This window comes from Tachysurus fulvidraco, chromosome 10 (genome assembly GCF_022655615.1).
Source record: "Tachysurus fulvidraco isolate hzauxx_2018 chromosome 10, HZAU_PFXX_2.0, whole genome shotgun sequence".
Classification (NCBI taxonomy): domain Eukaryota; kingdom Metazoa; phylum Chordata; class Actinopteri; order Siluriformes; family Bagridae; genus Tachysurus; species Tachysurus fulvidraco.
Window position 1 is genome coordinate 4752474 of NC_062527.1, and position 25997 is coordinate 4778470.

A 25997-nucleotide genomic window follows, 5' to 3' on the forward strand; every position below is an offset into this window, starting at 1 on the left:
AATATAATTATAATAATCAAACTGTTCCACCTCTAATCCATATTCACATTTTCATCCATATTCAAAAAAACAGGCAAAATTATTGTATGTAATTAGGATGCTACGGTCATTGTTTCATTCGCACTAAAGAAAAGTAAAGACCGAAGACAAAACGCCACGAGAAGCAGGAAGCGATTTACTGCTTTAAAGACACAGCAGATCAGCGGCAGATACGATGTCCTCTGTACTCAGAGACCATGTCCTCTGTACTCAGAGACCATGTCCTCTGTACTCAGAGACCATACCCTCTGTACTCAGAGACCATACCCTCTGTACTCAGAGACCATACCCTCTGTACTCAGAGACCATACCCTCTGTACTCAGAGACCATGTCCTCTGTACTCAGAGACCATGTCCTCTGTACTCAGAGACCATACCCTCTGTACTCAGAGACCATACCCTCTGTACTCAGAGACCATACCCTCTGTACTCAGAGACCATACCCTCTGTACTCAGAGACCATGTCCTCTGTACTCAGAGACCATGTCCTCTGTACTCAGAGACCATGTCCTCTGTACTCAGAGTCCATATCCTCTGTACTCAGAGTCCATATCCTCTGTACTCAGAGACCATATCCTCTGTACTCAGAGACCATATCCTCTGTACTCAGAGACCATATCCTCTGTACTCAGAGACCATATCCTCTGTACTCAGAGACCATGTCCTCTGTACTCAGAGACCATGTCCTCTGTACTCAGAGACCATACCCTCTGTACTCAGAGACCATATCCTCTGTACTCAGAGACCATGTCCTCTGTACTCAGAGTCCATATCCTCTGTACTCAGAGACCATATCCTCTGTACTCAGAGACCATATCCTCTGTACTCAGAGACCATATCCTCTGTACTCAGAGACCATGTCCTCTGTACTCAGAGACCATATCCTCTGTACTCAGAGACCATGTCCTCTGTACTCAGAGACCATGTCCTCTGTACTCAGAGACCATACCCTCTGTATACAATATCCTCAAATTAAAGCTGGAAGCTGAATTAACGCACAATTTCATTCCAGTTCTGTAGCTGAGACCTAAATAACAATGTCAGGGTCCATTCTTAATGGTGGACTGGCAGATTTCCCATTAATTATTTATTTGTTTATTTTTAAAAAACACACCCATTTTTATATTCCCCTAAAACTGCTTTGTCTACTCTTAAAAACAAACAAACAAAAAAAAAAGAGTAAATTTGAACATCAATCATATTCTTATTCCTATTCATTCTAGTTTCTTTATATGCCCCGAGTCTAAAGATGAGCAGGTTTTTACGTCACTATAGATAAATGTACATGTGAAATAAAATCTGCAATGTTGAATCTTAGCAAGCGTTTGTATAGTGAAGAGTTAAGAAAAGGAACCCTACAGCAGAACAGTTCCCTAAGAACTCGACTAAACTCCTAAGACTTTTAGACTCGAGCATGAGAATAAACAGTAGCTGCTTCAGTTCCAGCACCTACTGTTTATTCTCGTCCACGACGTGTGCCCTTGTGATAATCCATCTTGTTCGGCTCTGATTCCTGCGGGCAGATCGCTGGTGTGTTTAACCTTTCCTCTGACCCACCAGGGAGCAACACAAACCCGACGCCGCAGATCCAATCACAGCCTGATCTAATGTTACCGGCAAATTCCAGACATGTATTTATCTCCTGCTTCGAAGCGCAGCAGTAACTTATTTATTTATTTTTTTAAGGGACAGATAAGGATTTTACAGCAAATGGCACAAACCTGCTCTGCAAAGAAGGACAGGACGGTGAAAACGACCAGTGTGACCAGTACGCAGTGAGTCCAGAACTTCAACTTGTTGCGATAGATTCGCCTAAAAAAACACCACACACAACACAAACATCATCATGTAAAGATATTCACCTCGCACCGTCTCACGTCTGCATGGTGTTTAATGCATTTTTGCTATTTTTATTATTATTATTTAAAGGCAAAGCAAGATATGTGAAAAGAATCACAATCTCGATGTCACGATGCCTGGCAGATCAAGGTGTGACACAAATATCTTCACTTTAACGACGAGGTCATGCAAAGCCACGGCCAGAGACGACGGTAAAATCAGCTGACATCATCGGCACATGGAAAGACACCGGTTACTCTATCTCTATCCTGTCACCACTCTGTAGGTGTGTGTGTGTGTGTGTGTGTGTGTGTGTGTGTGTGTGTGTGTGTGTGTGTATTACATGCTGGAAACTATGACTCCCAAACATCCCGCTTCATTCTTGAAAATCCAGAAAGCTCTCCATTACCGTCAACTAAAGAAAGCGTCCCTGTGTATCTCTCTCACATGCCAACACACACGTCTATAAGAACCTACAGGACTAAATCTTCCTCAAACCTAAACTGGACTTGGACCTGATGTGCAAAATAATCTCAAGACCCGAAACAAAACACAAATAAACCACAAAAACACACGATTAAATTAAATTAAACGGAACAAAATACCGGCTACAGAAAAAATACGCACACATCAATATAAAAACAAACTCACACACACACACACACAGACACACACACACACACACACACACACACACACACACACACACACACACACACACACATCAATAAAAAAAACAAACAAACACACACACACGAATACAAAAATAAAAACACACACACACAGACACACGCACACATCAATACAAAGATAAAAACAAACTCTCTCACACACACACACACACACATCAATAAAAAAAAACACACACACACACGAATACAAAAATAAAAACACACACACAGACACACACACACACATCAATACAAATATAAAAACAAACTCACACACACAGACACACACAGACACATCAATACAAAAATAAAACACACACACACACACACACACATCAATACAAAGATAAAAACAAACTCACACACACACAGACACACACAGTCACATCAATACAAAAATAAAAAACTCACACACACACACACAGACACACACACACACATCAATACAAATATAAAAACAAACTCACACACACAGACACACACAGACACATCAATACAAAAATAAGAAACACACACACACACAGACACACACAGACACATCAATACAAAAATAAAAAACTCACACACACACACTCACACACACACACACATCAATACAAAAATAAAAAAACTCATTCCCAGAATTCATCATGGTGTTGACATCCATGTGTCTGCTGCTTCACTGTGATGACAGAAATGACAATCCTGAACAACAGAGAAACAAAGACTCTACAAATCACTCAAGCGCGATTAAAGCAAGATGAGTTATGGATCCGTCCACACGTCCAGTTAATCTTCTGAGCACACACACACACACACACACACACACACACACACACACACACACACACACACACACACACACACACACACACACACACACAGTTTACTTAAAGCTTTAAAATATATTTTCATTGTGTTTTTTTCCAGTTCCACTAAATCCCAGCTTTGCTTCATGAACTGTCTTTCTGTATCCTTTGTTCTGGCTAAATTTAAACTCCTATAAAACATCAGAAGGAAGTTTAAGGTAAGTCAAATAATCACTCTGTACATCTGTGGTGAGCAGAAAAACATCTCCGAGAACACACAAGAGCTCAGAGCTTGAGGCAGATGAGCACTAGAGAACCTGGGCAGCTTAAGATCCTGTCAGCCAAACATCTTTACACCTGTGTCCGTTATTGTGCTTCTCTGTACTGCGACTCCACACCGTGTCATATTCTCGCCACGCTAGCTTCTTGCTCTCAGAAAGCACTTTTTCTGAAGTGTTCGTGTGAAAGCTGAGACTCTCACCACTCCTGCAGCTCTGCCATGTGGAGGAAGCGGTTACGGTACTCGCGTGGCAGCTCAAACTGCGAAGGCAGCGGGAACATGGACTCGTAGAAATCCCTCAGTACGGCTTTCACTGTGCTGGCATCTTTATGGCCGTGGTCTATGTTGTCGTTCAAGCAGATGAACTTCCTACAGGAGGAAAAGAGAAAGAGAGAGAGAGAGGCAGAGAGAGAGAGAAGAGAGAGAGAGAGAGAGAGAAAGAGATAGAGAGAGACAGAGAGAGAGAGAAGAGAGCGAGAGAGAGAGAAAGAGAGATGAAAGAAATTCCTCTCTCTCGCTCTCTCTGTCTCTCTCGTCTCTCTCTCTCCTCGCTCTCTCTCTCGCTCTCTCTATTCGCTGTCTTCTCTCCTCTCTCTCTCGCCTCTTCCCTTACGCTCTCTCTCTTCTCTCTTCGCTCTCCCTCTCTCTCTCTCTCTCTCTCCCTTTCTCCCTCTCTCTCTCCCTCTCTCTCCCTCTCTCTTCTCTCTCTCTCGCTCTCCTCTCTCTCTCTGCTCTCTCCCTTTCTCTCTCTCTCTCTCCTTCTCTCTCCCTCTCCCTCTCTTCTCTCTCTCTCTCTATCTTCCTCTCTCTCTCTCTCTCTCTCTCTCGTCTCTTCTTCTTCCCTTTTGCTGATAATATATTATTTATCATCACTGTACAGCATTTAGTTGGAGAAACATAGAGAATAAGAGTGCAGTCAGAAGTCAGCCAGCCATCGTACCACTCTCTCCTAACGCTGGTACTGATGCTGATGTAAACTTAAGTAGCTGATTATCACAAACACATACTGCAGGACACACCTTGGGTTTTTCCTGATGTCATCCAGTTGGCCTACCACGTGTGACACGTTGGTTCGTACCATTTTAAAAGCAATCTCCTCCTCACCCATGATCTCGAACCTGCACGAAGAAATCAGTGTGATGAGAAATGGACTGTGGTTTGTGACGCATGATGTGATGCGTGTGATCCGATCCGCCCCGCGTGATGTCTGACCCGATCCGCCCCGCGTGATGTCTGACCCGATCCGCCCCGCGTGATGTCTGACCCGATCCGCCCCGCGTGATGTCTGACCCGATCCGCCCCGCGTGATGTCTGACCCGATCCGCCCCGCGTGATGTCTGACCCGATGCGCCCCGCGTGATGTCTGACCCGATGCGCCCCGCGTGATGTCTGACCCGATGCGCCCCGCGTGATGTCTGACCCGATGCGCCCCGCGTGATGTCTGACCCGATGCGCCCCGCGTGATGTCTGACCCGATCTGCCCCGCGTGATGTCTGACCCGATCTGCCCCGCGTGATGTCTGACCCGATGCGCCCCGCGTGATGTCTGACCCGATGCGCCCCGCGTGATGTCTGACCCGATGCGCCCCGCGTGATGTCTGACCCGATCTGCCCCGCGTGATGTCTGACCCGATGCGCCCCGCGTGATGTCTGACCCGATCTGCCCCGCGTGATGTCTGACCCGATCTGCCCCGCGTGATGTCTGACCCGATCTGCCCCGCGTGATGTCTGACCCGATCCGCCCTACGTGATGTGTGTTGGATGTGTAATGTAGGGACGTGGTAGCCTAGTGGTTAAGGTGTTGGGCTACCAATCGGAAGGCTGCTGGGCCCCTGAGCAAGGCCCTTAACACTCAATTGCACAGTTGTATAAAAATAAGATAAAAATGTAAAATGTCGCTCTTTATAAGGGTGTCTGCTAAATGCTGTAAATGTAATGTGTGATGAGATGAGTTTTGCGATGCATGTTAATGAGCGCTGCGATGTGTGATGGATGTGTTACGTAATGAGTTATTTATTGTGAGATGCATGGGATTTGAGCGTCACACATGATGCAGTGCGATGCGGGATGCACCTACTTATACTTGTTCTGGTCCTTAAAGGCTTTCTGAATCTTCTCTGCAACAAGCTTGCAGTGAATCACCAGACCTTTAGTAACTGGAGGCTGTGCACAAGACATTAAGAAAAGGAAATGTGAATGGATAAAGAGTACTGTTCACACACACACACACACACACACACACACACACACACACACACACACACACTTCACTCAAATTAATTTAACAAATCTAAACATTATAGGGATTTCCTAAACCACTCTTAATAGTTTTTTTTATTCAGCCTGTGTGATACTCAATATAAAGCAGTGCTCATAAACAGAAGGTTGTTGGTTCTCTCACCATGCTGGGGTCGTAGTAGGCCTCCTGGGTGGGGCTAACAGTGTGGAGCTGGCTCTCGTTATTAGGCAGAGTCTTTGAGCAGTTTATCAACATCTGCTCCAAACCGGTGAGGTCCTGCTCCACACACACACACACACACACACACACACACACACACACACACACACACACACACACACACACACACACACAGTTGAGTTCTGTATCAAAGTCTGAAGCTGGTTTATCAACCCTAAACACAATAAATAAGTGTTTAAGGATGGCTACATCGTGGCTGTATCTGAAAGTGAAAGTATAAAGGTCACAAAGAAAACGCATTTATGGAATTTATGGCATGCTAGAAAACGTGTCATTGTGTCGGAGTGTGACGGCTCGCACCTCCACAACACAACGCTAAGGCTAGAGACGAAGTCGAGGAAGCTTTACAAAAAAGGCAGCATCACAACTAGAGGCAGATAACAATTAGACAGCAAGGTCACAATAGTGGCAGTGTTACAGTGTGTGATCTCTCTCTCTGACTGACTGACCAGGTTTCTCTAACTGCGCTCACTAATGTCGTCGCCTCCATTTCATTTCCTGGTGTATTCCTATCCTGATTGTGTATCCAGTAGGTTAGTCACCGCTGTACGGCGTGATACCTACCTGCAGGCTGAGCGGGAGCTCGTGGATGCGAGTGGCGAGTGTGCGGATTTCTCGGTCAGACAGCACCCCCGAGTGATCCGTGTCAATCTCATCGAAGACCTGCGACACGTTGAGCTGCTGCACGGCACTCATCAGAAAATAGAAATACGAGAAGGCGAACTGCATGTCCTCCGAGTGTCGCACACGATGCTCGGAAGTCTTGTCGAACTCTTCGGGGAAGCTGAAGGGAGAGAGAAGAAAAAAGTGAGGAGGGAAAAATAAACGGATCGTCGCTGGCCGATTTCTCTACACTATTTGGATCGGGATGCCGAGCCGACGGTGGCAGAAAACAGCTTATCCTCCTCTGAGGGTCTGTGAGCAAAACGGCGTTTTTTTTCTGTCATTTAAATTTCATACATAATTTTACCCAACAGGGCAATAAACTAAAGCATAATCACATAAAGAACACATCAGACAGTCGATATGTTGCTATGCTGGAGGTCTGTGGTTCTTACGTGTCCTGCAGCTCCTGCATTATGAGGCGGTCGATCATGTGCGGCATGTGTGCAGGGACTTTACGAGACGTGAAGCCGAATCTGCCGTTCAGAAGCTTGTTAACGTGGCGAAGAGAGTCGGCAAACGTGTCCTGTAATCTCCGCCCGGTTGCCGAGCCGGTGGTTTTATACCGCAGTTCTCGCTCCAGCCGCTCGCCTTCCTGTGAAGCCCGAACAGAAGAAATTGCTAGAAGTTGTTTTTGGTTGTATGTTAACTTTAATAGACCCTTACGTCTTTTTATTAGTGCTTATTCAGAGCTGATGATCTACAACATTTTTATCCTGGTTAATCAACGGAGAACAAGCTAACTGCTGTGTTTATCACAACACCGATTTAGGGAATATCGCTTTTAATCACTCGACACGATCTTAAAAACTTTAACAAGACACTGATGAGGTTCATAATAGTGGGCCAAGATACAGTACTCATTATTGTTCTTTTACTTCAACGTGCCACTTTCTACAATTAACCAAGGACACATTGGATAATTAAATACATATCTTGGGGTAACCATGGACAATCAACTGTCCTTTTCCACTCATGTTGCTAATGTGACTTGTTCATGTCGGGTTTCTTCTCTACAACATTAGAAGGATTCGGACATTTTTGTCCACACAGGCTGCTCAGGTACTTGTTCAGTCTCTTGTCATTTCTAGACTGGATTACTGCAATGCGCTGCTGGAAGGTCTACCTATAAATGCGATCCATCCTCTGCAAATGATCCAAAATGCAGCTGCCCGGCTTGTTTTTAACCTGCCAAAGTTCTCACATACCACCCCGCTGCTGCGATCCCTCCACTGGCTTCCGGTAGCTGCACGCATCCGATTCAAAACACTGATGCTGGCCTACAAAGCCGAAAATGGACCAGCTCCCTCTTACCTCAAAGCCCTCATCACTCCTCGCACTGCACCCCGCAACCTCCGATCTACCAGCACTGCTTGACTGGTTCCACCATCTCTCAACCTTTGACACTTTTTCATTGTAACTTTGAACAAATGTTTTAAACTCATGGTATCTTAAGTATGTAACCTAGTGAGCAGCATTAATGTAATCAATGTGAGAGATTTAAGCACTTCTGTACGTCGCTCTGGATAAGGGCTTCTGCCAAATGCTGTAAATGTAAATATAAATGTAAATAAAATGCAGAAAATTTATAATAAAAAAAATAAAATTGGAATTGGAATTAGAATAACTGAATTGAATAACAGTTTATTGCATTGCTTGAAGCGTAATCCTTCCAAGGAAGTGTCTTACTCTGACAGATAAAGTGTGCTCTAAATATTTTACTGTACATCCTCGTCCTCGCTCATAACCTCGTCCAATGATTACTCACCTTGAGAAGGTCCTCAAAATATCTGCTCTTTTCCCATGGCAGGAAGCTCCACTCCACCGCTGAGAAGTGTTGGAGCTTACGGCCCACGTGTGGTCGAACATCATCTTCGTCATCTCCGTGGTGAATCTGCTGCTTGGCCTTGTTCCCTACGAGTGATCCGAGCAGTCTGGAGGTTGGAGTTTTCTCCGTGCCCGTGGCTCCGGGCTGCTCTTTGAGAGGCTTGCTGTCGATCTTAACTGGGATGAGAGAAACTCTGGTTTCTTGTTTATTTTTATTCTTGTCATTTGGATCTGATTTCACTGCTGCTTCCTGTTCTTTAATTGCTGCATTATTTCCCTGAATCTCAGAAGCCCCAATTCCCTGGAAAGACTTCAGTAATTTGGCTTTGGTCAGATTGTAGCCTTTCTCAGTGATGTCACCTAGTAGAAGCTTCTCATCCATCTTCTTCAACTCGTACTTCAGTTCAGCAGGTAAGAGAGACATGTTTACTGCAGGCACCTCTATAACCACCTCCAAGTCTACAGGGGGCCTTTTTTGCACTCTGGGCCCCTGTTTGTCAGCTGGGATGTCTGAGAAGACGAACGCAGGTTCGAGGTTTGACCTGGTGGGCTTGGGTTTTATTACGTTTGTCTCCTGCACCGGATCGGATGTATTCAGTTTAGGAAGCTTGCGTGTGTCCACTGCTACAGTGAAGCTCATGGTGAACTGAGCTCGATCAACGTGAAAAGTGAGGTTGTAGTGGATTTGGGTGGAGTTGTAGCCCTCTAGCAGAAGCAGGTGAATGGTTTTCCACTTGTTGGCGACGGATGTGTGGCGCACAACAGGGTTGTCGCTGACCTGTGCCTCGGAAACGCGATTGGCCACTGACGAAAAGCTGAAATATGGACGCAGCTCGCCTTGAGGCAACGTGTACAGAGTCTGGTTTCTCTGCAGATCAACACGATGCAGCTGACTGAAGTGATCTGTGACAAACACACACACACACACACACACACACACACACACACACGCACACACACGCACACACACGCACACACACGCACGCACACGCACGCACACACACGCGCACACACGTATTTACAGATAGAACAATAACCATTATTTACTGTTCACTACTGACCGACAGATGACCAACTGACCACGACTGATTAATGTAGTGTAGCTCATTTCAAGAGTTATTTTATATAAATCGTGATTCTGGATAAACTACAGCTCAACTTCAACCTGAGCAGAAAAAGAGATCTAAAAAATTGCAAATATTGATTCAAATGAAAACGCTGATAAATTAAATTCATATGGTCAATGACTAGATATTTTCCTGGCCAAGTCTTTAGCATGACTGACAGTATGTACAAATCACCTCACAATCACTCACACGCTCTCGCTCGTTCCACACACACACACACACACACGCACACACACACACACACACGCTCGCTCGTTCCACACACACGCACGCTCGCTCGTTCGTTCCACACACACGCACACTCGCTCGTTCCATATACACGCACGCACACACACACACACTCACACACACACTCACACACACACGCACGCTCGCTCGTTCGTTCCACACACACGCACACTCGCTCGTTCCATACACACGCACTCACACACACACTCACACACACACTCACACACACACTCACACACACACTCACACACACACTCACACACACACACACACACACACACACACACACACACACACACACACACACACACACACACACACACACACACACACACACACACACACACACACTCACACACACACTCACTCACACACACACTCACACACACACACACACACACTCACACACACACACACACTCACACACACACACACACACTCACACACACACACACACACACACACACACACACACACACACACACACTCACACACACACTCACACACACACTCACACACACACTCACACACACACTCACACACACACTCACACACACTCACTCGTTCCACAGTCTCCCACGTCAAAGCCACATGGCAGCACGTTGCACGCCTGGTCACAGAACTTATCGGCCAACCAGGAGTTGGCACAGCCTTGGTTACAAAAAGACACTCCCCCCAGGCCTCCTAAACCACCAGCAAACTGCCACGGCTGACCAGCTCCTCCCACCGCTCCGCCAGGGCCTCCCAACCGACTGCTGCCTGCTCCATCTGAATGATCAAAACATAACAACTCTGACTAAGCTTCATGTAAACAAATCTTCCAAAAAAGCAAGTTATAGAAACTGGACAGAAGATTTTATAAAAAATCAGAGAGCTCACGTAGACAATCTCCACCATCCCAGTCACAGGCGGAGTTATTGCAGGCCTTGTCGCAATAGCCATCTTTGATCCAGGAGCCTGGGCAGCCCTCTGCACAGTTAGGTACAGGCCAGGTCAGGTACACCTGTGAGGAGATCAGTCGGCTTCCATCAAGATTCCCAGAGTGTAAATTTACAATTTGTAATTTATATAACAATCTTTTTTTTATAAGAATCCCAACATTCAATGTTTATACGCCAACTTTTTTTATTTAACGTAAAACTACATCATGTTACACACAGAAACAGGCCTCTGACCTTCTGGCCCTTTGAATGACTGTAGAAGTCATCTGGCCACACATCCTTGCCAAAAAGCACATCATCATTGAGGTAGATAAATTTCTGCGAGAGGCCTGGAATACGATGGATGTGTGTTTCAATGGCTGGAGAGCTAAATGTTGGCAAATGGGACTGGTTCTGGAAAAGCTCCTTAGAGGAAACACACACACACACACACACACACACATAATACTGGCACACAAGAACATACAAATAGGAAAAATAAATAAATAAATAGATAGATAGATAGATAGATAGATAGATAGATAGATAGATAGATAGATAGATAGATAGATAGATAGATAGATAGATAGATAGATAGATAGATAGATAGATAGATAGATAGATAGATAGATAGGCTTTTTTTACTATTATATATCTCATTTATCTTTCTTTCACTTTTTTTTAAAGAATAAATGAGTATAAATATTTTGCATAAGCCAACTTAAAATAAAATTTTCTTGTGGATTTACAAATGTTTCAGACATGTTGATATTCTTCCTACTCGTGTGTGCACAAAACGCCATAAAAGAAAAAAACAAACACAAAAAAAACACAGATAGACAGATCGGAGCATGAAATGTACGACCAGGGTAAAGGCTGAAAAAACATGCGGGAATTATTTTATTAAATATGCAATAAATGTAATAAAAATAAATAACAGGTCCTCAACGGAATATTCCAGAGAAAACAGTACAGCCTTCTTATGGTTAAGTGGGATATGAACGTTTTTACACCAAATCTTTTGTTTAACACTCGAACAAACAATACTAACTAATCTGTTTTATCTTTATATCTTGAACCAAGTTTTCATTAATTAACTTGGACACAATTAAAACAATAGACACAAGTGTCATTAATAGTAACCATTTAAACTAAGTTGAGAAACTATAAATTAAAAGTAGCTTTAAACAACTTAGTTCAGTCATCACCTTTACACCCATTCACTAACCTCGTGAGTAACCACGGTAACCCGGGGGTTGTCTAGGTTCAGCCAGGAAGGGATCTGTCCATTGGTCACAATAAAGATATGTCGAACCCAAGGGGCGTGTCTCTCTACCGAGCGCAGCGAATACCGCAGCTCCTCATTGTCCTCAAAGCGACTGGCGGACACGTCCTCATCCTGCTTCGACTGAAGACACAGAGCACAAAAATCCTCCTGATGCCAAGACAACTCTGACCACGATTTCTTAATTATCATCTATTTATCTAATTCAATTCAATTTATTTGTGTAGCTCATTTAACAATTTCCCATTGTCTCAAAGCCACGTTACAGAAGTATGGAAACATGACGGAGAGAGAAAAAGAAATACATATATAATAAGAAGAAGAAGAAAAAATGAAGATTGAAAATAAATAAATATATGCAATTAAAGTTTAAAATTTATTTAAAAATATTAACTTAAAATTTATGATTTTATATATATATATATATCCCTAATGAGCAAGCTGGAGGAGACGACGGAAAGGAAAAACTCCTTGAGATGATAGGGGGAAGAAACCTTGAGAGGAACCAGACTGGATGGAACCTCATCCTCATTTGGGTGACACTCTACAGTAAATAATGTAAATATATATAATGTCCTTTCTACAACAGTTTATAATCGTGCAACAGAGAGCTCCTGAGGAACTAATGGGTCATCTGAGTGCAGCGCAGACCTGACTGATGATAAAGACCAGACCATACAGCTGACACAACATTGGTTCAAAAGAAGGCATGACAGTCTCCGGGCGGCTCCATCCACAACAATCCCATGAGTCACTGGCTGACCATGCAGATTAATCCCTGGCAGGGTGACCACCGGGTGACGAGACTCCAACCAACACATCAGTCTCTTTATAAAGTTATTGAGAAGGATCTCCCCTTTTTGTCTCAAGTCATGAAGATTTCATGGATATACTGTGTTGTAATCTTGAATTTACATTGGGATCAAGCAACTATGGTGCACTTTCAGGCTGTGAATCTCCAGATCCTACCACATCACACAAAAGCTCGTAGTGGATTCAGATCTGGTGACTAGAGAGGCCACTGACATGCACGGTCATGAGCAGGGAACCGGGTTGACATGACTTGTGCATCAGGATATTTATTATTATGGACATACTATAAAAAAAACATTATAAGATATTTACAATAGAAGATCAGATAAACTGTGGTGTTAGATATATACACCTGCTTGTTCATGCAGATATTAAAAAAGTCCAAAGCTGGATTGTAGATTTTGCTAAATTATGCTAAAGAAACATCCAGAAAGAGGAAGTTCTGTCAGAAAAAACATCTTATTGTTGAGAGAAAGGTCAGAAGAATATGAGCAGATTGGTTTAAGCTGACATGAAGGAGCAGGATGAGAATTAAAGCATCTCAGAACACACGACAGCACAAATCAATGAATCCCATATGCCTTGTTTGAGCAGTGCTTGGTTTGATGCTCAACTTTCATTCACTAGAGAGCAGTGTTGTGATGAAACGGAGTACAAATACTTCGTTACCGTACTTAAGTAGAAATTTCACGTATCTGTACTTTACTTCGCTGTTTAAATTTATGTCAACTTTCACTTTTACTCCTCTACATTTCCTAGATAAAATGTCTACTTTTACTCTGTTATATTTCCACTAAGCATGTTCGTTACTCGTTACTACAAAATAAAATCAGCAGAAATGTGTGTGACTGTAATAAGGGAGGTTTGGCGATACACTGCTCGTAGGTTGCGTTACGCATGTCCGCGCGCGCTACGGAGAAGCACAGGTACGTGCAGCATGCACGCGCAGTCAGAGCTGGGGGCGTGAAATGCAGTGAAATGTCACTATTCTTATTACCAGAGTTGTAGCACAAACAAAATATTAATGCAAACAATCCATTCAATACTAAATAAAAATAACATTTATTTATTTGGTCTTTGTCTTGTGAATATTTGTTTATTAGTGACTGCATTCATTGGACACACTGTTTGTAGAGAATGCACACAGACATGAACTGATTAGATTCAAGACTGGCATCATTACATCATGCATGTCCACTTTTGCCATTTAATAACAACATAACGTTTGGCTTACTATGTAGTCATATAATATATAATATAAAACTCTTCTTGTTTTAAATTCTCACTGAGGGATAAAACCCCTAAAGATGAAACCCTAGAACTGCCCCTGCTCTTATACCTACTGAAAATCACTGAAATTTTACTTTTTACTTTTACTTCAAATACTTTAGTACATTAAATATCAGAAAATGACTTTTGATACTTAAGTACAGTAAATATCAGATACTTTAAGACTTTTACTTGAGTAATATTCTAAAAGGTGACTTTCACTTCTACTAAAGTCTTTTTCTAGTACGATACTTGTACTTTTACTCGAGTATTGCTTTCTACTACTTTATACAACACTGCTAGAGAGATCCTGTCTTTTACTCACTTCACATCATTGATGAAAGGATTAATAAACATTTAGAGAACAAGGAAAAAATTAAATAAACTATAATAATAATACAAAATAAACTACAATAATAATAATAGTAATCACAACAGCAATAGTATGAAGTCATTAAAATAGATATAGAATATAAAGTTGATAAAAATTTGAATAAAAATATCATAAAATATTATATACATGTGGGACACGAGGTGAAGTTTGTGGCAGACGGTCACATATTTGACTGCAATCGCTCTCTATCTATCCGTCACTCTGTCTGTCCACACCGTCCCTCTGTCTACATTGTCCGCCTGTCCACACCGTCCTCTGTCTACATTGTCCGCCTGTCCACACCGTCCTCTGTCTACATTGTCCGCCTGTCCACACCGTCCCTCTGTCTACATTGTCCGCCTGTCCACACCGTCCCTCTGTCTTCGTAGTGTGTAGTATGTCATTTGCACGTTAACGTACAGCATGACTAGCGGATCGCTCAGATATCTTAAAGAACACCCTAGAACATTCCACCTCCACTTTACTGACATCTTTGAGACGGAGATGACTCAGGACGTTACCTGTGAGACAGCACTGATGTCCCAGAACAGGAATGCTGAACTGATGGTGAGCTGCTTGCTGTCTACAGTCAGGTTCTTCTTGGCCTGTTGCTGGAGGTCTGTGAAGTCCTGAGCTGTGTTGAGGTGCAGAAGAGCAATGCTGGCCTCAGAGTAGAGCTGAATCTAGAGGGCAATACAATAAATTACACTCATCATGAATGTAGTTCAGATATTATTATTATTATTATTATTATTATTATTATTATTATTATTATTACAAAAAATGTTCCCCTTCTTTTTCTTCTCTATGTTGCTGAAACCATGTGAGAAATGTTCAATTCAATTCTGTGTGTGTCTCTCTGTCTCTCTCCCTGGTTGTATCCCAGTGTCTCTTTCTGTCTCTCCGTGTCTCTCTCTCCAGATTTGTCTATCCCCTGTCTCTTTCCCTGTGTGTCTCTTTCTGAGTCTTTCTGTGTGTGTCTCTCTCTCTATGTCTTTGTGTGTGTGTCTCTCTGTATGTGTGTCTCTGTGTCTGTCTCTGTGTCTTTGTGTGCGTGTCTCTCTGTGTCTTTCTGTCTTTGTCTCTCTCTGTGTCTTTGTGTGTGTGTCTCTCTTTCTATGTCTTTCTGTGTGTGTCTCTCTGTCTTTCTGCATGTGTGAGTCTCTCTCTGTGTCTCTGTGTGTGTGTCTCAGTGTGTGTGTGTGTGTCTCTCTCTCTGTGTGTGTGTGTCTCTCTCTCTGTGTCTTTCTGTGTGTGTGTTTCTCTCGGTGTCTTTCTGTGTGTGTGTGTGTCTCTGTGTCTTTCTGTGTGTGTGTGTCTCTGTGTCTTTCTGTGTGTGTCTGTGTGTGTGTGTGTCTCTCTCTGTGTGCATGTCTCTCTCTGTCTTTCTGTGTGTGTCGCTCTCTCTCTCTGTGTCTTTCAGTGTGTGTGTCTCTCTCTGTCTTTCTCTCTGTGTGCGTCACTCTCTATCTTTCTCTGTGTGTGTGTCTTTCTGTGTGTGTCTCTCTCTTTGTGTCTTTCTGTGTGTGTGTCTCTCTGCGTCTTTCTGTGTGTGTGTCTCTCTCTTTCTCTGTGTGTGTGTCTCTCTGTGTCTTTCTGTGTGTGTCTCTCTGTCTTTCTGCTTGTGTGTGTGTCTCTATCTCTGTGTCTTTCTGTTTGTGTGTGTCTCTCTGTGTCTTTCTGTGTGTGTGTGTCTCTCTCTGTGTCTTTGTGTGTGTGTCTCTCTCTGTGTCTTTCTGTGTGTGTCGCTCTCGCTCTGTGTCTTTCTGTGTGTGTGTGTGTGTGTCTCTCTCTCTCTCGCGCTCTGTGTCTTTCTGTGTGTGTATGTGTCTCTCTACCCCTGTGTGTGAGTCTCTCTATGTCTCTCTCTCAGTCTGTCTCTGTGTATGCATGTGTGTCCCTGTCTCTCTATCTTTCCTTCTCAGGAATAACTCTGATGGCACTCCTCTAACTGCCGGCGCCAAATCAATGTCCCCTTATGATGAGTGCATTCATGGGATCAGATTCTTTTATCACCTCTTATAATGTAGACACACACACACACACACACACACACACACACACACACACACACACACACCACTGTTGTTGTCATTCTTCTATACATGCCTTATGAAATCCCTCAAACACAGAATGGACCACAGAAGGCCTCCAGTCTATCAATAGCTTTTACATTGTAACTGTTTTCCAGGAACATCTGCACTGCCAAACAGTGTGTGTGTGTGTGTGTGTGTGTGTGTGTGTGTGTGTGTGTGTGTGTGTGTGTGTGTGTGAATAAAGATGAGCCAGGAAATAAATCAGATCTTAAAATTAGCTTCTCATATACTTTGACAAGATATAGTGGCACCATAGCACTTTTTTGGGATCAGCAGATTAGTTGCTATTTCCTTAAAATAAAAATAATCCTGAAAACGATTTTAAGAAAGTTTTTGAACATTTTAAACTCTTTTTAAACACTTTCCCCTGAAATCCTGTACTGAAATAAATAAATATAATAAAAGTCTAAAGTTTATCCTAACAAAGCGTCTCTTCACATGTGAACGTTTCAAGAACCACAGACAGACTGACCTGTCTCTCCCTCCTCGCCTGTCTGTCTCTCCCTCCTCGCCTGTCTGCCTCTCCCTCCTCGCCTGTCTGCCTCTCCCTCCTCGCCTGTCTGCCTCTCCCTCCTCGCCTGTCTGCCTCTCCCTCCTCGCCTGTCTGCCTCTCCCTCCTCGCCTGTCTGCCTCTCCCTCCTCGCCTGTCTGTCTCTCCCTCCTCGCCTGTCTGCCCCCCCCCTCCTCGCCTGTCTGCCCCCCCCTCCTCGCCTGTCTGCCTCCCCCTCCTCGCCTGTCTGCCTCCCCCTCCTCGCCTGTCTGCCTCCCCCTCCTCGCCTGTCTGCCCCCCCCCCTCCTCGCCTGTCTGCCTCCCCCTCCTCGCCTGTCTGCCTTCCCCTCCTCGCCTGTCTGCCTCCCCCTCCTCGCCTGTCTGTCTCTCCCTCTTCGCCTGTCTGTCTCTCCCTCTTCGCCTGTCTGTCTCTGTCTCCCTCTCCATTCCTCACACAATCTCTCTTACTCCCTTTCGTCACCCGTCCCCCCCTTGAAAACTCACTCCCCCCCCACCAGTTAAACACCATGTGTCAGACACGGCACGGCCCTCACGCTCATTAGCCACAGCATCGTGTGTATGTTTATTCTGTACACACCAGCTGACCCTGGACAACCCAACAGCTTTACACCTCCACGTGGGGACAGGAGAAAACACCGTCACAAGATTAATATTTGTGGCGTTCAGTAAAAGAGAAATCGGAGCATGAGCCAGGACGAGACGAGAGGGTGAATGAAATGAAGAAATGACATTCAAACATTCAAGCAGACGAGGAGTACGGTGGATACTGTCAAGTGACAGATATACACAACCTTTTGGAAGAAGGCATGGAAAAGAGCCTGTTGACCGAGTGAAAGACAGATGAAGCCAAGCCACGTTGCCCTTTCTGTCTTTCAGTGTTGCGGATGGGCATCATGCCATCCTTAACAGCTGCTCAAGGTAGAGTTACATCCCCATAACGGAACGCTCTGCACTCAAAACGCTACACCACAAAGAAAACTGCCTCTAAATCACTCCGCACTAATTAACCCCTTCATCTACAGTCTCTGAGACATAATTCAGACATCACAGAACAGTCACCCAGTTAGTAATCACACTCAACTGCAAACGCTCCTGTTGGTTTTTAAACAATAAATAAATAAACAAACAAACAAATAAATAACTGCATTGAGTGTGTGTTGTACAGACAGGAGCACAAAAAGCCGTGCAGAGTAGCAGCTGTATCACAGCTCTCATGTGACACCGTGTGGTCTGTTCGGGGTACAACAGTGGTATCAGTGGTCCAAGTGATTAAAGCTCTTGGCTGTTGATCAGAGGACCAGGATGATTCAAGCCCCAGCACTGCTAAGCTGACCCTTAACCCTCACTGCTCCAGGGGTGCTGTATCATGGCTGTGCTCTGACCCCAACCTCCCAAGTTGGGATATATGAAGAAAGAATTTCACTGTACTACAATGTCCATGTAACAGAATAAAGGCTTTCATTTTCTCTCTCTGTTCTCACCTGCTTGATTTTGTTCATCAACGCAGACGGCAGTTTGACCCTCAGCTGCTCGAGGTCTTTGAAGGAGGACGGGAAGCCACTAAGGAAGGCCAGCGTCTGAATCCTCACCAGACCCGGAGCCTCTTGATCTGTCGTCTAGGAGGAAAGAGTGTAGTCCATGTAGTACGCACATGGACGTATATATCTATAATAAAGCGAGCACTCAACAGCTAACACATCAATCCTGACCAAAAAGAATTAATATTACGTCTTTTAGACAGAAACAAAATCACAGTTTCTTCTCTAAAAAGAAATTCACTCTTTACAGTTAAAGCCTGCATGTTGTTTTTACAGGACCTGAGATGAGGATTTTATCTGATGTGACATTTCATCTGCTTTGAGTTTGGTGTCTTCGCCTGTCTGTCTCTCTGTCTCTCCCTCTTCGCCTGTCTGTCTGTCTGTCTGTCTCTCCCTCTTCGGCTGTCTGTCTGTCTGTCTGTCTCTCCCTCTTCGGCTGTCTGTCTGTCTGTCTGTCTCACCCTCTTCGCCTGTCTGTCTCTCTGTCTCTCCCTCTTTGCCTGTCTGTCTGTCTCACCCTCTTCGCCTGTCTGTCTGTCTGTCCATCCCTCTTCGCCTGTCTGTCTGTCTGTCTCACCCTCTTCGCCTGTCTGTCTGTCTGTCTCACCCTCTTCGCCTGTCTGTCTGTCCGTCCATCCCTCTTCGCCTGTCTGTCTGTCTGTCTCTCCCTCTTCGCCTGTCTGTCTCTCTGTCTCTCCCTCTTCGCCTGTTTGTCTGTCTGTCTCTCCCTCTTCGCCTGTCTGTCTGTCTCTCTGTCTGTCTATCTCTCCGTCTCTCCCTCTTCGCCTGTCTGTCTGTCTCTCCCTCTTTGCCTGTCTGTCTGTCTGTCTCACCCTCTTCGCCTGTCTGTCTATCTCTCTGACTCTCCCTCTTCGCCTGTCTGTCTGTCTGTCTCTCCCTCTTCGCCTGTCTGTCTGTCTGTCTCTCTGTCCCTCCCTCTTCACCTGTCTGTCTGTCTCTCCCTCCCTCTTCGCCTGTCTGTCTGTCTGTCTGTCTCTCCCTCTTCGCCTGTCTGTCTCTCCCCGTTCACCTGTCTGTCTGTCTGTCTGTCTGTCTCTCCCCGTTCACCTGTCTGTCTGTCTGTCTGTCTCTCCTCGTTCACCTGTCTGTCTGTCTGTCTCTCCCCGTTCACCTGTCTGTCTGTCTGTCTGTCTCTCCCCGTTCACCTGTCTGTCTGTCTCTCCCCGTTCACCTGTCTGTCTGTCTGTCTGTCTGTCCCCGTTCACCTGTCTGTCTGTCTGTCTGTCTGTCTGTCTCTCCCCGTTCACCTGTCTGTCTGTCTGTCTGTCCCCGTTCGCCTGTCTGTCTGTCTGTCTGTCTGTCTGTCTGTCTGTCCCCATTCGCCTGTCTGTCTGTGTTTAGATGGTTTAGAGTCTGTTCCTATATAACATGCTTATTATCAGCTCAGTAAAAGTGGGATGAAATTTTCAAGTAAGATTTAACAACAAGTGGAATCTAAAAATTCAGCTTAAACATCGGTTAGGCATCAAACTGAACCCCTGCGTCATGGAAACAAAAGTTAACTAGATGAAGCTTATTGGCATCAAGAAGATTAGGACAAATTTTAAAAAATTTTTATTTGGCTCAAATTATCTTCACTTCCTTCTCTCAGAGTTTTAAAATTCAAATTTAAATTAAATAAGTACACAAATAAACAAAATAACAATAATAAAAAAAGACTTTATTACCAGATAAACTCTGGAGACGGAGTGTTCCGGGAAATCCTTCAGCACGTCCGACTGAGCTTTTTCCACTAACAAAAAAAATAAAATAAAGGCTTAGTTATGTTTAAGATCATTCGTTATCCTGCAGTTATGACCAGAAAGGTGGGGATTAAAATAAACCATGAAAGAGAATAAATATCTTGTCGGGAGATCAGAAAAGTTTCCTACAAACTAAACGAAAAAATAAATAAATAACTAAACGAATGATAAAGAGGAAGCTGAAGTAACAACAACATACAGCCATCAAGTTAGACTGCGGGAATCGAAATCTGTGGACACGAAATACGCAGAATTCAAGGTTTACCTTAATAAAGTAAGGGTTACCTCAAATTCTGCGATAATTTGCTAATATTTTCGCACTTTTAGAACTGGAACATTCTGCTCAGAGCCATCACAAAACCCCTCAAGCTTAAATCAGAATATGTAAAAATACTGAATCATAAATAATAATAATATCGTCTCTCTCTCTCTCTATCTCCTGATCGTTCATTTCGTTCAACTCCTTTTACGGAATTTTAAGGGCGTCATCTAAACTACGCAAAGTAAGTGTGTAATGTGTCAAATCAAATCATCACCTCGGTCATGTGACTTTCTAACACACATGAGGAATATCAGGGCTAAGCAACAGAAAAGATCTTTACTCCACTGTATGTGGGACTCCACTCGTTGGAGATGACGAGAGAAATTATTGATAAGGACGTAAACATGTTTCCTGGACAAGCGGCATGACATCATGACATGTTTGCCTTAGGAATGGGAAAACGTTCATGCTTGTTTTACAGGTTTGTAGTCTTCCTGAAGTATATACAGGTGTGAAAAAAAAATGCTGTGAACAAAAAATGCTTTCAAAAATGGAAGTGTTAAACATTTATTTTCATAAATGAACAAAATGCAGTGAAGGAACAAAAGAGAAATCTGAATCTAATTGATATTTGGTGTGACCACCTTTTGTCTTCAAAACAGCAGCGACTCTACGAGGTACATTTGCACACAGTTTTTGAAGGAGCTCGGCCGGTAGGTTGTTCCAAACATCTTGGAGAACTAACCACAGATCTGTGGATGTAGGCTCTCTCATATCCTTCTGTCTCTTCATGTAATCCCAGACACACTCGGTGATGTTGAGATCAGGGCTCTGTGGGGGCCGTGCCATCGCTTCATGCTGGGTTGAAGGCAAAATGCAGTAACACCAAATATTGATTTGATTTAGATTTTTCTTTTGTTTGCTCACTTTGCATTTTGTAAACTGACAGAAATAAACACTCATTATTTATATTCCTGAAAGCATTCTTTGTTTACAGCATTTTTCACACCTGCCTGAAACTTTTGTACAGTACTGTACTTAATTAAACAGGTTTAAAGAGTTCATCATTTATTAGGTTGCAATGAAAAAAATCCAAATGACTGTATACTCATTATGTCTTACTGTATAATCTGTAAGATCTTCATGTGTGACCAAAAAAATATTGTTCTAAAAAAAAGGGATGTTTATATTGCAGGAAAATTTAAACCAAATTCTACACAGACATGAACATATAGGGGGAGACGTTTAAAAGGCAACTGTGTGTGTGTGTTGTTTGTGTGTGTTGTGTGTGTGTTGCTAACCGTCACTCTGGGAGTGGAAGAGAAGCACAGACACGCTGCTGGAAGGCTGCAGAGGTTTGGCGATGTTCAGGAGCTGCTTGGTGGAGGACAGAGGGCCCGATTTAGACAACAGCTCCTTCAGGGTGACGTTAGACGGCAACGCCGGGTCCAACACTATAGCCGGACCCACAATGCAGTGTGAAAGCAGGCACTCAGGCCTAGAAAAGTGCACACAAGTACATAAGAAGGGATGTGGTAGCCTAGTGGTTAAGGTCTAAAACGTCCTGGTCCGTACACCAGACGTCCACAACAATCGTTTTATAAAAGAGAAAAAAAGAAAAAAAGGATAAAAGAAATACTAGCAGTTTATAAAGCAATACAGGAAGATGTCAGAAACCTTCCCCTTCTTATGTAAGTGCTGTACCTTGCTACATCTACAACATAGAGACCTTCAGTGCTGATTGATTCTGATGTATCTGCATTTCTACTGCATATTTATTTTTTATGATGATGTACTGAACAGATTTCCATAAAGTTTGTGCCTTCTGACGCTTAAACGCTCTGAAATTAAAATGCCAGTGATTCATTTGCAAAGAAACCTTTATGACTTTAACGCCATTAACGATCACCTTTGTATTTATAACATGCTTATGAAGCGCTGTGTAACCCTTTGTAAAGAGAGGAGAAGAAAGAAAAAAGTAAAAAAAATTGGAGGCAAATAATCTGCAAAGAGAAAAAAAAAGTAATGCTAATCTCCTTGCTTTCACTCAGCATTGATTTACGTACAAGTCTTTTATACATGTGTATCCCCCCACCTTTACATTAAAAAACCTGTTGATCACGTACAAAATAAATGCATAAAAACTAAAGACTAACGGTTACAAAATTTCGATCGGTTAGGAAGGCTTTGTGTGTCTGCTGCATTACACCACCCCACAGTTTCCGAAGGTCTCAGAAAAGTAAAACGGAAAAAAAAAACCCATCTCAGAGTGGCTTCTGATCAGGAAGTGGTCGTGTTTAAACAGTCAAACCACAATCCCACTTACACAAGCAGCACTCGGTGCAAACAAAAGCATGGTGATGTAAAGCTCTGAGTTTCCTCACCTTCCTTTGGGCGCCTCAGTAGCGTCGCTGCCATTCCGCCCCAGCTTCTCTCTGTGTGAAAGACGACATGTCAATGTTTCGTGCTTTTAGCTGATGGACCTTTCAGAGCAGTGAGATTCAGTTCACATTTACTTTAAACCACTAGAGATTAGAACATACGGTGTAGAGACATGTCTGGACACCATGACGGCTAAAGGATTACATTAGAGAAGATTCTAGAAATCTGAGCTTTCTTAAAAAGGTCTTCTCTTTGTTCGCTGAACTGTTTAGGTCAAGCAAATAAATGACGTCGAGTCATTAAACCTCTCCGTCTGTCCTCCAGACCTGAAAGAGTCGAGTGCTGTCAGGAGAGGTACTGTATGTGATGGAGACGAGAGACATAAAGCTGATCAGTCAGGAGAACGTTGTACTCGTTTGCTCTGAGGTAACGTAACAGAGCCACTGTTTTGTTTTGTCCGTCCTGATCAAACGGCTTTGTCTCACTCAGGAACAGTGGAACGCTTTTATGGTTTTAATCTCATACTTTCACAACCGTGACAATGTGTTTTTATACCTTACAGCATCAAAGGTCAAAATCTCACTACACAACTAGGAGGACCTCCCGGTTCACGCTGCGTTCGAGTACATAACGTAACTCGTAATGATACTCAGACGTGATATTTAAATACCACAGAGCAAACACTCATTTAGCTTGGAGTTCCTCTCCTTTACTCCCGAGTTTAGCATGTGACAGCATGAAGAGGAAACGCAGTGACAAGCATGAGGACGCTTCTTTTTCCTTACCATTCTCACCTCTGGTCCGCTCGTTAGGAGTTAATCTCAATCTAGATCTAGACGTGAATTTCTGTTTTATGGCAAAAGCCATAAACTCAATTTATCTTTTAAATGAGTTACGTTGTATACACACACACACACACACACACACAATTATTAGCTTTAGACGATGCTTTGAGACAATGGAAATTGTTAAAAGCGCTATACAAATAAATTGAATTGAATTGAATAAATGTAACGTTTGAAATTAAGTTACTATATATATATATATATATATATCAAACATCCTTCACTAATGAGCACAGTTTTATCCACAGCACTGCTGAAGTCTCCCAAATCAGACTCCCAATACTGCTCAAATTATCAAGTCAAGAGTCAAGAAGCTTTTATTATCATTTCAACCATATATAGCTGTTGCAGTACACAGCGAAACGAGACAAGGTTTCTCCAGGATCATGGTGCTACATAAAAACAAAGACAGGGCTAAGGATTTAGTAAGTAGTCCTAGCCACATAAAGTGCAACTATGCAACCTGGTGCAAACATTGCAAGACAAGACAGACAAGACAAACAAGACAGACAAGACAGTGCAGGACAAAAGACAGTGTAGACAAAACGTTAATACAAAAAGTCCAAAAAAAAATACAATACACAAAATACAAGAAACAGTAAACAGAAACAGCGCCAACCGACCAGTGTAAATACTGTGTGTGAATACTGAATGTTCAAACAATTATGTATTATTGCATATTATACAATTATGTATAATTAAGTATTATTATGTTCAAACAAATGATGATGATGATGATGATGATGATGATGATGATGATATCTACAATACTATTAAGATGTGCAAGGTTAAAAAAAGAAATTCTAAAAGAAAACAAAATCCATAAATGATTCTCAGGCAGTGTTTCTCGAACAGACATACTAAATGTGATTGATGATTATTTACTGTTTTTTACAGACCCATAAGAAGAGAGAAACCCGAGCCAGACAGAAAGAGAGAGAGAGAGAGAGAGAGAGAGAGAGAGAGAGAGAGAGAGAGAGAGAGAGAGAGAGAGAGAGAGAGAGAGAGAGACAGACAGACAGACAGACAGACAGACACAGACAGCACAATCCTGTCCAGAAGAGACTTTCATCCTAACACCATACAAAGAGTAAACACAGAGTGGATATTTACTCTTGTGGATATACTGGAACGAACATCACCACACACATGATACTCACCACCTCAAAGACCACATCCACCTCTGTAAAGTCTGTGTTCGCTAAAACCCTTAAAGACGTTGCTCTGGGCCAGCTCTATTCCCAAAGAGTGCCAGAGCAACCACCATCCCTCAACAAGAAAGACGCTTTCTTCCAAGCCCATTATAAAGCAGTGCTTCTTCACACTACAGCCTCCTCCCAAAGGCCACTGTGCCGTTAGCACCTGCACCTATATACTGTGCCCCACCACACATAACCTGACCACCATCAGTCTACACTGCAACATCCAAGACCCTAGTAAAGAAGCGACAGAACAACAACAAACTAGCAGCTTGGTCCAAACTCCAACCGGCCTGAGCAACAGGAGAGACTTGGTTATGTTGCAGCCCAGAAAGGACAAAGTTACATTAACTTGGGAGAGATAATGAACATGCTCAGAATAATATGCACATGACTGGAGCAGAAGCCACAAGTAAAATAAAAACATAATAATAAAAGGCATATCAGGTATGGACATGAACCCTGATGAAGTCACTCTTTGTACCTCAGGTTTCAGAAAAATATTGAAATCCTCCAGAAAACCTGAAGAAATCAACAAGGGATGTTTTCTTATGTGCCACTTATTTCCTTCCTCTAAATATAATGAAGACATCTTTGAGACTCTTCACAATCAAACGAACCACTTCCAGGCAGAAGGGAGAATGTTAGTCTGTGGGGATCTACTGTAAATGCTACGGCAGGACCACTTTTTGACTACAACACAGATAATGGGAATAACCACTGTACATTTCTGGACCAAGCTTCTCACAAAATATAGTAAACGTCCCAAGGAACAACCCAAGGAGCGCTCTTAAAGCACCC

General features: G+C 43.2%; 1 protein-coding gene across 3 annotated transcripts in view; it reads right to left on the reverse strand.

The window, feature by feature from the left end:
- The window catches only part of gnptab (N-acetylglucosamine-1-phosphate transferase subunits alpha and beta), a 30159-nt gene that overhangs the window by 1765 nt on the left and 2397 nt on the right, over positions 1-25997 (reverse strand). Inside the window, exons 4-20 of one of the 3 annotated variants that reach the window (XM_027163918.2) lie at positions 23155-23205; positions 22072-22268; positions 20434-20498; positions 18689-18823; positions 15122-15283; positions 12089-12268; positions 11116-11286; positions 10820-10943; positions 10502-10708; positions 8527-9488; positions 7154-7353; positions 6660-6879; positions 6018-6131; positions 5694-5779; positions 4637-4735; positions 3819-3986; positions 1761-1851 (exon numbers count right to left, since the gene is read on the reverse strand). In XM_027163918.2, the coding sequence (XP_027019719.1) occupies positions 1761-1851; positions 3819-3986; positions 4637-4735; positions 5694-5779; positions 6018-6131; positions 6660-6879; positions 7154-7353; positions 8527-9488; positions 10502-10708; positions 10820-10943; positions 11116-11286; positions 12089-12268; positions 15122-15283; positions 18689-18823; positions 20434-20498; positions 22072-22268; positions 23155-23205 (3232 nt within the window). The remainder of the gene's footprint in view (positions 1-1760; positions 1852-3818; positions 3987-4636; positions 4736-5693; positions 5780-6017; positions 6132-6659; positions 6880-7153; positions 7354-8526; positions 9489-10501; positions 10709-10819; positions 10944-11115; positions 11287-12088; positions 12269-15121; positions 15284-18688; positions 18824-20433; positions 20499-22071; positions 22269-23154; positions 23206-25997) is intronic. The other 2 variants (XM_047819524.1, XM_027163919.2) reach the window with 2 other exon arrangements.